Consider the following 13199-nt stretch of genomic DNA (forward strand, 5'->3'; position numbering starts at 1 on the left):
ATTTTATATGACTCATCAAATCAGCTGTGACTGTGACCTCAGGGTAGAGTAATACTTTCTGAACAGCCAAGCAGGTCAGACAGGTTTTCTTTTAATGGTGATTAATCATTACCAGGGTGTGCGTTGAAGAAAAAAAGCTGAACTTATCCAAACTGTCGTACATCTAATCAGTCATTCTAATCAAGATGTAAACAGTCTTGCTCATTTCAGACATTTAACTGTTTGAGAGACAGAGGAACACTTTTACCGTCTGCTCACTCCTCAAGAATGTAACAATGGCAGGAAAACATCCAAGTAAATGTTCACGAACTCTGCCTCAACTTTAATGCTCGACCTGAAGGATCAGTCCAGATAAATGTTGTGTTTGAGTTTCAGTCTTGTCAAAAACCAACAAAACAAAACCAGTGTCCTTTGTGATGCGTATGTACCCTGAGCAAACTGGAACATGTCTCAAGCACTGATTTGAACAAAGAGCTTTATGTGCACATTTTTACTTTATTTTCTCACATCGCATTCCATTGCATGATTTCCCAATGCTGTTGCTTCACCTTTGCAATGATGGAGAATTATTACACAAACATCTGAAGTAGCTAACTGAAATCTAACTTTGATGGCACTAAAAAGTATTTTTAATTACTTTTTTAAAGTTATTTTTTAAGCAATTCAATCCAGTAATTGTATACTTATGTTTATTTAATGTACAACTGTCTGAATGTAAAATTCTCACCACAAATTCACTGACCTTCAAGGAACAGTTCACCCAAAAATGAAAATTCGGACATCATCCACTCACTCCCATACTGATGTAAAGTCAGGTTAAGTTTCATAGTCCACAAAACATTTCTGGAGCTTCACAGCAAAACAGCATGGCAGCATTCTCCTAAACAACTGAAGTAAACGGGTACTTATCAAAACCTTAACAAAATGCTACAAAAAACCCATAAAAAAACATAAAATGGCTCATCTGGTGTCACTCATTTCTCTGGAAAGATCCTAATTGATTTGAAAAGACATTATTTACACCCTTTTTTAGGACGAAATCTTCACTGTAACTGCTAAGCTAAAAGCGTTAGCTCGCATCCCGTCTGAAGTGGGTGCACAAGCTCGACTGCACTCCGAGGGTCTAAATAACGTCTTTTCAAATCAATTTGAGACAAAAAAAAAAGCAAGTCCCCGTCTACCTCGGTTGACTAAGAGAATGTTGTAATACTGTTTTGCTGTGAAGTTCCAGAAACTACAAAAATGTCCCATCAGCATGAGGGTGAGTTGAATTAATGACTTTTGAAATGAATTTTCATTTTGTGAATTTATCCTTTAAAGTCCTTATATACTGTGACCAACAACGATCAACAATAGAGTATCACACGATCAAACAAGTATTCCACAACTAAATTAAAAACTACATGATCCATTTCCATTATTCCTTCTTTCAATGTTTTAATTATAGAAAATAAAAGGCACACTGATTATTATGAGTTAAAATAAAATAAATGTATTCATCTGTATGTTTTGTATATGTAATATATATGTAACATTTACCAGCTAATATTCATATCCCTGTGTATTTACATCTTGCTGTACTTCCTCAAATAGAACATGAGTAGGCACAATACATCAAACAAAAAGAGTAACAGCATATCGTACTCTCACAGATACCAGCCAACTAAATACACCAGATTTTTCTTTCGTCAAAATCCATGCATTGTTCCTTGAGAAATTGTGTAATGTGTTAAAACACCCTATCTGGCAATGTTATAAAAAAGTTCCTGGATCGGATCCAAGTTTAGTGGAAATCTGTTCAATAGTTTTGTTTTTTGTAATTCTGATGGCAAACAAACCAACCAACCAACAAACAGACATAACCTTATGAAACATAACCTCCTTGGCAGAGGTAGTGACAGCTGCTCCAAATGCTCAGTAGAGTTTATTTAAACCAAATCAAATCCTTCTGTAGCTCCTCCACACAAGAACATGGACAGGTGGCACATTGCAGCTGAGCATACTCTTGAAATAAAGCGGTCCGTGTGGTAATAACAAAATCCAGACTGTTTTCTCTATTTCTTCTTCAAAATGTTATAGCTCGTCTCTCATACCAGCCTGACATGTTGTCTCTTTTCTGTTAAGTGGTGTCACAAACGTTCAATCTGGAGCCGGTGAGTTCAACTGTGCTACAAGGTTCTAACGTGACATTCAACTCCACTGTGGAAGGAGATTGGCAGATCATGACCTGGTTTGTTGGAGAGATTCTGGTCCTCACTATCAATAACAAAGGTGACGTAACACCATTCGAAAACTATTCTGCTGGGTTCTGCTCCGCTGGTGACAGCAGATGTGTGGCGTTCACCATCCATTATGTCAGCCGCATACAGAACGGGACCATCAGATGCACCGTGCAGGGGCTGTTTGGATCAAAGACAGCAAATCTTTATGTACAAGGTAAGATGATAAACATCTATCAGGCTGTAATTATCATATGTTTTTAATGAATATGGACAGTTTGGTATTTGGAAAAGACACATACGGCTTTGTAGCCGTCCTCTGACCTTTGACCTCAGTGTGGAGGAAAAAACCCAGAAGAGGAAGATCACCTTGAGGGTTTAAGTTATGCTGAGCTGTACAACATCCTTCTTACAGAGCTCATTGTTAAAAATAAATAAATAAATCGTCTCACTGTTTCTACATCCACACCATAAAAGGCTCTCGGTCTGGTTGTGAGGGAGGTGTAATGACAAGTGTGTACTCTGGAGGGCAGCAGAGGGCATTCATCTGTCTTTTCAGCAGCCTCTGGTGACAACATCTAATGACATCTGATGAAAAACATGACCAAAAATGCTTTCAAGAAGGAATAAAACAGGGAAAAAATACTATTACTGTCACACCAAACACAGCGGATGACAGTATTTTAAATGTGCTATCCACTGTTGATAGCATGATTCTAGCAGATAGCCAGTCGAGGGCTCATTATCTCCGCACATCTCCAAAGGGAAGCTGTGTTACATGGAGAGACGTTGCTAATTTCTGTCAACTCACAGTGACTTTCATCGTTACTGAAACAAGATGTGGAAATATGCAAGAAGCATTACTTTATGAGGGTCTTTATGTGTGGGTGTGTGGAAAAACAACCAGCTCGGAGTTTGACAACCTTTTGTTGAGGGAGAAAGAGTAAGTACTGTTGCTTCTATAAAGAGAGAAGTTGTTCTGCTGGTGAGCGAGGACAACTGGAAATGGAATTCATACAAATACAGAATAATGAAAGAACATCAAAGAAATACGTATGTTTTCGTCATTATAAAAGCAGCCACAGAAATAATTCAGAGTATGTTTTTGTCTTAACTTGGTCCTGAGTTTTATGTTGAAAGACTCACGTGTCATGTTTTGCTCTACATTTCTTGTCTTTGTCTGTTTCTGATAGTAAAAGACAGGGCAGGTACTTTAAAAAAATGTTTGCAGGTGATTGGAAAAACCATCTGTCTGTCATCGTCTATCACAGACTAACCTCGACCAATCAGATTAACAGTAGGAGAGCACTACCACCTGTGGAACCCATCAGTGAATCAAACTTGCTCAGGCCAGTTGAGGAGGAGTGAAAACATCTTTTCCTTTAAGAAAACCCTTCAGTGTCATTTTGTATTCTTTTAATGAAATAAACTCTTCTGATGCTAGACTAACCTCTTGAGGAGCCCCCATGACATTGATGCTTCTCTCGCTGGGCGTCACACATAAATCACATCCAGTAGTTCCTCATAGGATGCTGAACATAGTTCAATGCAGGTGTTCGGCCAAGTTTTGTAAGATCTTGTGAGCTTGTGAATCCGTCTTACCTCTCAAAGAAATTGTTTAATATTAATTGTAATCACTGGACAAATTAAAACTTTGACCTGATGGTGGAGAAAGCCACAAGATCATAAATAATGGGGATTTAAATAAGTTATTACAATAAATCCAGATTTCAAGGCAACTCATCCAACAGCTGTTAAAACATTTCACTCAAACCACAGATGTCAACATGCTGCTGGTGCTCAAGGAAAAGTCTGACAATCATCAAAGTCATTAGGATTCCTCGTCTGGCAACATGTCTGCTCAAGATTTTGTGCCAATCCATCCACTAATCGTTGAATGTTGTTCCCTGGATATGTGAAAAGTTTCACTAGCTGGTGGCACCATGTAAAAAGTCAGGGGATCACCAACACGTGGAAATGTAGTGAAGCATCAGAGTATGAACATAGATGTGTACATGTGTTGTAGGATGCTGTAGTTAACATGTTGACATCATGTAGCGTCATGAATATGCAAATGACTGTAGGGGTGCTTATTGTTTTGCAGACACTTGCTTATAAATGTAGAAGAAGTGGGGCATGTTTGACATCATAAACGGGGATGTGGGGCCAGAGAGATAATCTCTGACATGAGTGTTTTGATCAGTGTGACTCCCCCTGAAACTAAACTGGGGAACATTTTGTTGTAATCGCCACAAGGAACACTTCCCCCTGTCAGCTCAACCCTGACCTCTATTCTTCAGTAGCTTCGACCTCGCCCTCTGGATCAGACCTGAGGACATACCCAATAAATACTTGTCACTAATTGACTAGCCTCAAAACAAAGCCCTACACTGCAGTATAAAGTCAATCTGACAAAATGCTCTATACAACTAAACGTGACTGTAACCTGAAGTTAATCTCACAGTGAAACATCTGGGCTCCACTCTGTGGCTGTGAATGGATATTGATTCTTACAGTGTTGGATCTCTATCTCATGCTGCTGATTAGGACTTCCATGATTGCAGTCATGTTCTCCTTGAATGTAACAAAACCTACAGCCAAAGATAATAAATCCAGCTGATCAACCTGCCAGCTGAACACATTGATTGCTCCTCCGTAAGGGGAAATGCATGTTTAAAGGGACAGTTTGTAAGATATGGCCAGAATTTTAGTTTGAAAGATTACAAAAATGAACTAATATTATCAACAGGGTGTTAAAGACAACAGTGTTGACGTTATCAAATGTACTGTGTTGTTGATATGTCTACTGAAGTTAGCATGCTAACCAGCAAGCCTGTCTCGTAATACCACTTGTTTCAGCTGGGAGTTGACACTCATTAGTCTAATAAGTAAGCAACATAAACTCAAGGTCAAGAAAGAAATATTTTGTACACCTAGATTCCTTGTTATAAAGAAAAATGTGACCATATACCGTCTAAATTCAAGTTTCTCTTTTTAACAAATTAAGATGAGCTTACCATGTGCTTCAAGATGTTTTTATTTTCAGCAATTGACTGATCATTGCCCAATGTTAGCATGGAGCACTGAGGCTAAGAACCAAATAAGTTAATGACCAATAAGCTGACGACCAGGTCCGAATGTTAAAAACATGCCATATTCTTGACTTAACCTCTCCTGCGTCTCTGTCTTTATTTCACAGAGGTCGGTACGATCAGCATCATGGGTGGGAACATGACGGTGCAGCAGGACCAGCAGGTGGAGTTTCAGTGTGTGACATCTGCTTGGTACCCCACACCTATTGTCAGCTGGACCCGCAATGGTGAAGCTGTGAACAGCAGCCTGTACAACACCACCAGCACGACTGATGGAAGTTACTCCAACTCCACCAGTGTTCTGAATTTCCAGGCGGTCAGGAACACCACGGTGGAGTGTTTGGCGACTGTGTCGACTTTACCACAGCCACAATCCAGCTCTGTGTTCCTGGTGGTTGGTAAGAAGTTCACAACTTTTTTCTCTTGATGTGTCTGGCACAGCCTCCTCCAAGCCTCTCTGCTCTGAGTAAACTGAGTATTGGACAAATGAAAATGTCGACCTGATGATGGTGCTAGATCAATAGTTAAGGGACGATCAAAACTATTACAATTCATCTTGAGTGGAACATGAATCAGTGTTCCAGAAGTCACAGCAATTCATCAAACTATGGAGGGCCGCAAGTGCCACGGAAATAGTGATAAAGTATTGAATTAATCAATGAAAAAATAAGTAATACATTTGTTTACAAATTAATTTATGTTTATTGATATTTAAATGTTCTTAACCACATATATCTCAACTACACACCAATATCAGGCCAAGCAAAAGCAAAAACATAAGTTGTTTTCAGGTATTTTTAATGGTATTTTAGAATTTGTAATATATAATGATTCAAAAAAAATGTTTATGGCTCATCCTGCACTCAGGGGCGTGTACTAATTTTGCTTCCAATAAACACTTTCAGAATACAATGTTGTAACTAATTATATACAAAAAGAAGAAGAAAAGAAAATAACTTTACAGCTTGTACAAAAACCCAACTCTTGAAGCTGGATCATGTTTAGGGAGAAACTATTTTTGGGTTTTCTTCTGATGTCTTGCTGCTAGCTGACAGCTAACTACTGCTAACCAGCAGCCGCCCAAAGGACACCTCTAAGGCTGTGTGTAGTCTCCATGTCCTGCATAATTGCGGTATAATCTGATAATATCAGGCTTTAATTGAATAAAAAACCCATTTAACACACACTCTATAGAAATGACATTAACTGCATTAACAATGAGTGTACAGTTTCAGCCAGGATGTACACACAGATAGCATGGATAACATGGGAGCAAAAGTGTCCTGCAGCAAACTGCAGTCTAGGGAGGAAAGAGAAGGACAACTGTGATGCATATAAAAAATATGTTTTACGGTGTATTTGGACACAGCCTGGATGGGAGACATACTGTGTGTTAATGATAAGGGGTTATGGCGGATGAGAGAAAGCTTTGGATAAGCAGCTCCAGCGGTTTTTCTGCAACCGCAAGGTGCAAACCACAGTATGGCCCATGTGAGATATGTCAGACTGAATGTGTTTTTCTCTCTCATTAGCATCCTCTATTCAGGCTGTAATGATGGAGTAATGACCCTCCTCCACACATTTACCATTCAAACAAAATGTATTAGAGAAAAAAGAAATGTTAGTGTATGTGCAACTCAGGCTTTCCAGTGCTTTTAGTGTACTCGCACTGTGTTTTTATAACTTTAAAGTCGATATTGTGCTTCTCCCCTCCACTGGGTTGTGTTTAGTATTTTTAATTTGACAGTTTCATTTTACATTAACGAGCTTTTAGGTCTTCAGACTCCCACTCTTAATTGTGGTCCTTCCTCCTGCAACAGTGCCCATACCCCCTGACTGGACTGTGCTGATAGCTGTGGTCGTGTCCATTGGAGGTTTTGCTCTGCTGGTTTTGCTCATCATTGGAATCATCTACTGCTACAAACACAGGAAAGAGAAACGTACGTTCTTCATCATATAAGTCCAACACAACCTTCATATATGACCTCTAAAACAGATGACAAGGAGCAGAATTGTTGAGCTCAGTGATGTACAGTACTTTTTTAAACTGGTAGAGCCGGGGAACAGATTTTTGAGAGCAGCTTGAGTCACAGTTGCTGTTTTATAGTGTTTTTTAAAGATGAATTTATAGTTATCCTTTTTTTTTTTACAAGTACAGAAATCAAACCACTGATATATCATCCTTGGTTAATAGTTGTTATACATTAATGCATTTTTCATCTTACAATTCCTCTTCAGAATCCAACTACCAAGATGAAATGAGGTAAGAAATGATAAACACAGATATATTTCATTACTTTCTTACCTTATACCACTACAACAGCATGTACTTCCATATGTTTCTACACACAGCATACATATACTGCTGCATGTTTTAAATATACTCTGTTATCGTTCATGTTTGTAGCAGGAGAGTGAGGACACAGAGCGAGATAAGCGGTGCTGGACAGAGACAGGGTCAGGTGAACACAGGATATGTGCTGGAGGGTCAAACAAGTAAGAATGATAAAAACACACACAAGCTTTCAATGAAAATCTTTCACAAATCAGCACTCTATCACCAGATACTACCGAGCTGTAACTAGCTATTATCTTGTCTCTGTTCACAGGTGTGGCTCCCAGTGATATCACTGACAGTGGCTTTTCCCAGGTAAATGGCTCCAATATTCTTGTGGTAGGGTTTTGATGTTGGTCAATAGTAGACAATGATAAGCATGAGAAGATGTTAGCATGCGGTGGTGCATAGACTATTTTAAGTCAGGGGGGGTCAAAATAAAGAGCCACCTCTGTGACACAGATGTTGTGTTTGGTGGACTCAACATTGATGTGAAGGAAACAAAGAGCAACGATCCATGGATGTAAAATAAGAACTGGATAGAGCATCAGAGCCCTGTTCATCCCTATGAAAGTTGCTCAGTGGTGCATGAAGGCAAAAAAGTTTGTCTCCCAAGTAATAAATTAGCTGGATTTTGCATCGCCTCCACATTGTGCATCCTATTGAGGGTGCAACTTCCAGTTTAGCCCCCTGCTAACTTGAATGGGGACAAAATGATTTAATCCTGCAGCTCTTTCTAGACTTTCTAAATGTTGCCAGACTGAATGGATCAAACTCTGACGGTGAAGCAATTCATTTTGTGAGGGTAGTGACGCTGTATCCACTGTTTTACTGCCACCTGACTTATATAGATCACTTTGCATGGCTCTTAGAAATGAAATAAAAACATTACCAGCCATGTGAATTTATTATCTTCAATCTTAAAGATGCTAATCATCTTATGTGTCATTTATCAGGCATGGTGCAATTCATTGCTTGATCACTTAGTTAATTTGTGTAATAAATGCGGTGCCTCTGAGACAAATATATTATTTAAGTCCACAATTACAGCCTAGTAATCCCACAATAATTGCCTTTTCAGTGGAGCAGCGCAGTTAAATAGTTTATGAGTTATATAAACTTTGTTTTGAAATAGCAGGGAAGCCAAGAAAAATATGAGTCTGTATTATTTTAACTGCAAATCTTATCTATCATTAAGAAGCAAATTAGAAAATTATTTATGTCAAATCTGTTTTGCTTTTGATTTTCAGATGCCTGATGTTTTGAACGGCAGCCAGGCAGAAAATTATCCCGACACAGTGGATCTGGGCTTTAAGAAACACAGACATGTCACCATTGTGTAAGGGCCAAGAAGTGTGCTAATGTTTACGAGTGTGTAAGAAACATGCATGGCACCTTGAAGCCTGACTTTGGTTTCTAATGACTGGAAAAAATGTGCGAGGAAGAAGAAAAAGTAAATCTGCCAGAGAGTGATGTGCTGCAGTAACGTGGAGGCTGTTGGCAGAGGAGACGTACTGGCCATTTTGTTCACCGCCTGTTGTATAAAGCTGTGTCAGCAGATTATAAATCATAGGAAATATATTAAAAACACCATTAATTAGCTATAAAAAAACTGCATGTTATTTATGAATATGTGTTATAAAGGGCTACAGTAAAGACTTGCTGTATTTGCAGCAGCAGACCGAGAGGGAGCAAAAGTAACAACGTCTATACAGCAACCAACTCTTCTGGTTGTTCTCATATGGTAGATCAACAAGAGAGAGACTTTATTTTTGTTTAATGGCTGTGTTTATGTGTGCATATATTGTTATTGAAGCATCTGTAATTCATATGTTATATGTATAAGGGTCATCTTAAACCTTGTCTGTTCTCCTACATCTGTAAATATCACAGAATTAAATCCTCCTCAGACTGTAGATGGCTGCTCTCTGATCCTATGACCTGATGAAATAATGAATTAAGCCTTTCAAATATAGCAACATTTAATTTATACATTTAGCATGTATAAATTGTTAGCCTGTAATGAGATTAATTTTCTTTTGTAAATATATTCTTCTGTTGAAATGACAGGCTGTTAACTTTTACTTTTACAATCTTTTTCACACGTTTAGCTCACCCATAAAGTGTTGAAATGGAAATATACTGTATGTTTTTCCTTGTCATCATACTTTTTTGTATTTTCTTCTTCTTCTTTATTTTCTGGAGATATTTAAGTTATATTTAATGTACTTGCAATTAGCAACAACATAAGTTATATTTTTATGAGCCAGATATTTTTATTTGCCTGTTTTTCACCAATAAAGATAGGTGAAGTTGAATCATGTCAAATACCTTTCGATTTGATTCCTGGTATCAAAATTATGTGGAAAAAGTGGCTTCATCTGTCTTTGTATGTTGTGCGGTTCAGGAACTATGAAAGTTTTTCCGCACTCGTGTGGACATCAATTCAAGATGGCTTCCAAACGAACCCTATGGCCATTAGTTGACATCGGCAACCAGCAAAATTCTCCACACCATTAGAGTCCTAAAAACACAGGTTACCAAAGAATGTCATGCGGGCACATGGGAACCTATTTCTCCTGCTGGACTGGAGTGGATAATGGATGGAGCATTTGACAGTGAGAAGGACATTAAAGTGAAATCTAATATTTGGATTTCCACTGTGGAAAATCCTCTGCTCCCCTGACACATTAAAACCTTTATGACCCACCTGAGATGTACCAGAGACTGAATGTTTCTATCAAATCAAGTGAGATGAAATGAGCCGTTCACACTTAGCTTCACACCAGGAAATAGTAATTTTCACAAAGGTAATGTAGCTACTTTCATTAAATACTATATGACCTAACTCCATTTTTTCAGATTTCCCCTTTTTAAACTGACTGAGACAGGAGGAACCAAACCCACTGCTGAACTGATGGTGGCACTGAGGAATAAGTTTGTTGTTTTCCAACCACATTTATAAAATCAGATCAAAAGGACAATATTAAGACATTTTCCTGAAGAATTTTAATTCTGATCAGAGGTGAGATGTATGAGAATCAAATCAGAATATTTCGAATACTTTTTTCTTTTCCCCCCTCCAGTCTTTGTTTCATCTGAATAACTGGATTATTTTATTCTTCAGGAGTCTAAAATATTCAGATAACACTCAAAAATTGGTCTGGGAGTTCCCAGACCAATTGTGGAGTTGTGCAGCTGATAATGCAGGGTCACATAAAGACAATTCGTCAATTTAAGGAGTCACAAACCAAGAGGGTTGAGAATCACTGATGTAGCATATCCACCACTGATATGCATTCTTTCCTCTCTAATGTACTTTAGTGGGTCAGATCAGTCTGACCACTCAGCATGGTTGTGCTGCTGAGCTGGCTGAACTCAGATGACCTTTACTTGGCGAGGAAACAAACTAAAGCTGGACTTGTTGGCCAGGATGCATCAAAAGGAAGAAAACGCACCAGAGTTGAGCTTAAAGATCAGATAGAAGCTGGTGATTGCTTACTGCGGATCAATTAGGTGATAACATGATGTTCGCTGTGCTGCAGCAGAGTTCAAGAGTCCCAGGTCTAATTAAAGGTTTAATTTACTTTGTGATTGGTTTTAATGCGACAAGTCTGAGTGGACTTTGTGAAAGAATATGCCAGGTTAAACAAGTAGCAGCCTTGAGGCTCATGTTCATCCAGTCAGCAGACTCATGAGTTCCCTGCAATCATGGACAAATTCATGCACTGGAAAACTTCCCAAGGCTCCCCATGAACACAGGTTCCTGCTGACTTTTATGGCAGTCCTGAGAGGCAAGTGAGAAAATAAATTCTGATGGTCCATTTTTTAAGTCTGATGTAAATTTGTTTTCTCTCCTGTGTGTTTATGACTTCAGGAAAGGGTCAAAATTTCCTTTTTTTTCATCTGTGAAAAAGGGTGAGAAAAAGGTTTTATCACGTTAGATTTATCAGTATAATTGTTTGTGTTTGTGGTAATACTCATTTCAGCCACAAGAGGCTGATGTTCAGCACTACCACATCTTCTAAATAGGACTAAAAGTATTTATGTTGTATTTATGTAACATTGCTGTCTTGACGTTCTTTTGGCTAGTAACGTATTTAAATCTGTGCTGTTGTTATCTGATCTGTACTTCCTGCCTCATCACTTCCCTACTGGGCATGTGCAACTCAAAACAGAGATGAGGAGGCGAGATGGCTGACAGACTTTATCAGCATCATCAGCTCAGGAAAAAACAGATTGTGTTTAAATCAAAAAATATTTTTTCAAAACAAGTTTGAACTCTCAGTGGATGCAGTCTGATGAGGTACAGTGTATAATATGAATATATACTGGGACATATATACAGTATACATCACATCTACATATACACTATATATGTGTTTTACATACTCTATCACATAGATATAGAAACATAGATATCTCATTGGCTAATACTCTAGGACAGACACGACACACCCCATAAGATAGTTAACCCTAACCAAGTAGTTTTGATGCCTAAACCAGAACAAACTGTGACCGTTTTGAGGGGTACCATGTAGTAGACGTGTCCTGCAGCACTGTGTATCTGCAGTCAGTCGTATTTGGCTATATATAACTTTGTGTTTCTGCTGTGTGGCTGTTTCGTGCTGAGTATGAGTGTACAGTCAGAAACAATGGTGATGAAAAGGTCGTGTACAATAAACAGTGAACTAATAAATGCAACTCAGTCACCACAATAAATGTTGGCCATGCTTTTAGTTTCATATGTTGAAACTTTCTTGATGTTGCAACTTTTTATGTGTTTATGTAACGTTTTCAGGTTAGGTTTCTGGTCTGGTTAGGTTTAGGCACAAAAGCCACTTGGTTAGGGTTAGAAAAAGTTAATGTCCTGGCTTAAGATACCTGACTTTGTTGCCACTAACACGACTGGAAAACGTCCTGACGTCTCGTGTTTTAGCTCTTGAATGTTGAAACACAGTCTTGAACCGTGATCTCTCACTTGGCAGCCTCTCGCCCAGCTGTCACACCACCACCACAATGCCCTCCCCCACCTGACATGAAAGTCAGCTCAAATACACTGTGTGAATGGGGCTACTGAATGTGATATGACATGTATTGTAGAAATGTTGATGTGATATGTACTATATGTATCCGCGGTTTGCAGAAACATACACTACCGTATATCCTGAAACGTGTCATAGAGCTGAGGGGAAAACCTCTCTGTAGGTTTGTCAGTATGAGCGACCTCTTTCACATACAACATATGCATCTGATCCATTGTCTTATACTGTAGCCTACTAACACAGCAACCTGCTGTGGCTGTGTTAGCAGTGGCAGAAAGTGGATATAGGAACAGCAGACTCATACAGTGAGCTGTTCTGCAGACATGTCGTACTGTCATTCAGTTTAGTGTCTCTGTGTTTGGACAAATGATGGGAAGAGTGCCGTGGCTGTGTGAGCCTGACATGCTGACAGAGTGTCTTCAAGGGGGGTGAGGCTCCACTCCTACAGCCTGCAGTAAGAACCCCTCACGTCTGGGAAACACAACACTAAATCCGATTACCTGCTGTG

The 13199-nt window shown here is 38.9% G+C and overlaps 1 protein-coding gene across 1 annotated transcript; it reads left to right on the forward strand.

The window, feature by feature from the left end:
• The first annotated feature begins 1242 nt into the window (after window positions 1-1242).
• On the forward strand, window positions 1243-8989 carry igsf5a (immunoglobulin superfamily, member 5a). Its single transcript, XM_073479676.1, has 8 exons — window positions 1243-1261; window positions 2125-2436; window positions 5419-5709; window positions 7132-7251; window positions 7550-7574; window positions 7722-7807; window positions 7921-7961; window positions 8897-8989. Exons 1-8 carry the CDS (start codon window positions 1243-1245, stop codon window positions 8987-8989), a joined length of 987 nt encoding a protein of 328 aa, XP_073335777.1.
• The last annotated feature ends 4210 nt before the right edge of the window (window positions 8990-13199 follow it).

Source organism: Pagrus major, chromosome 13 (assembly GCF_040436345.1).
Source record: "Pagrus major chromosome 13, Pma_NU_1.0".
NCBI lineage: Eukaryota > Metazoa > Chordata > Actinopteri > Spariformes > Sparidae > Pagrus > Pagrus major.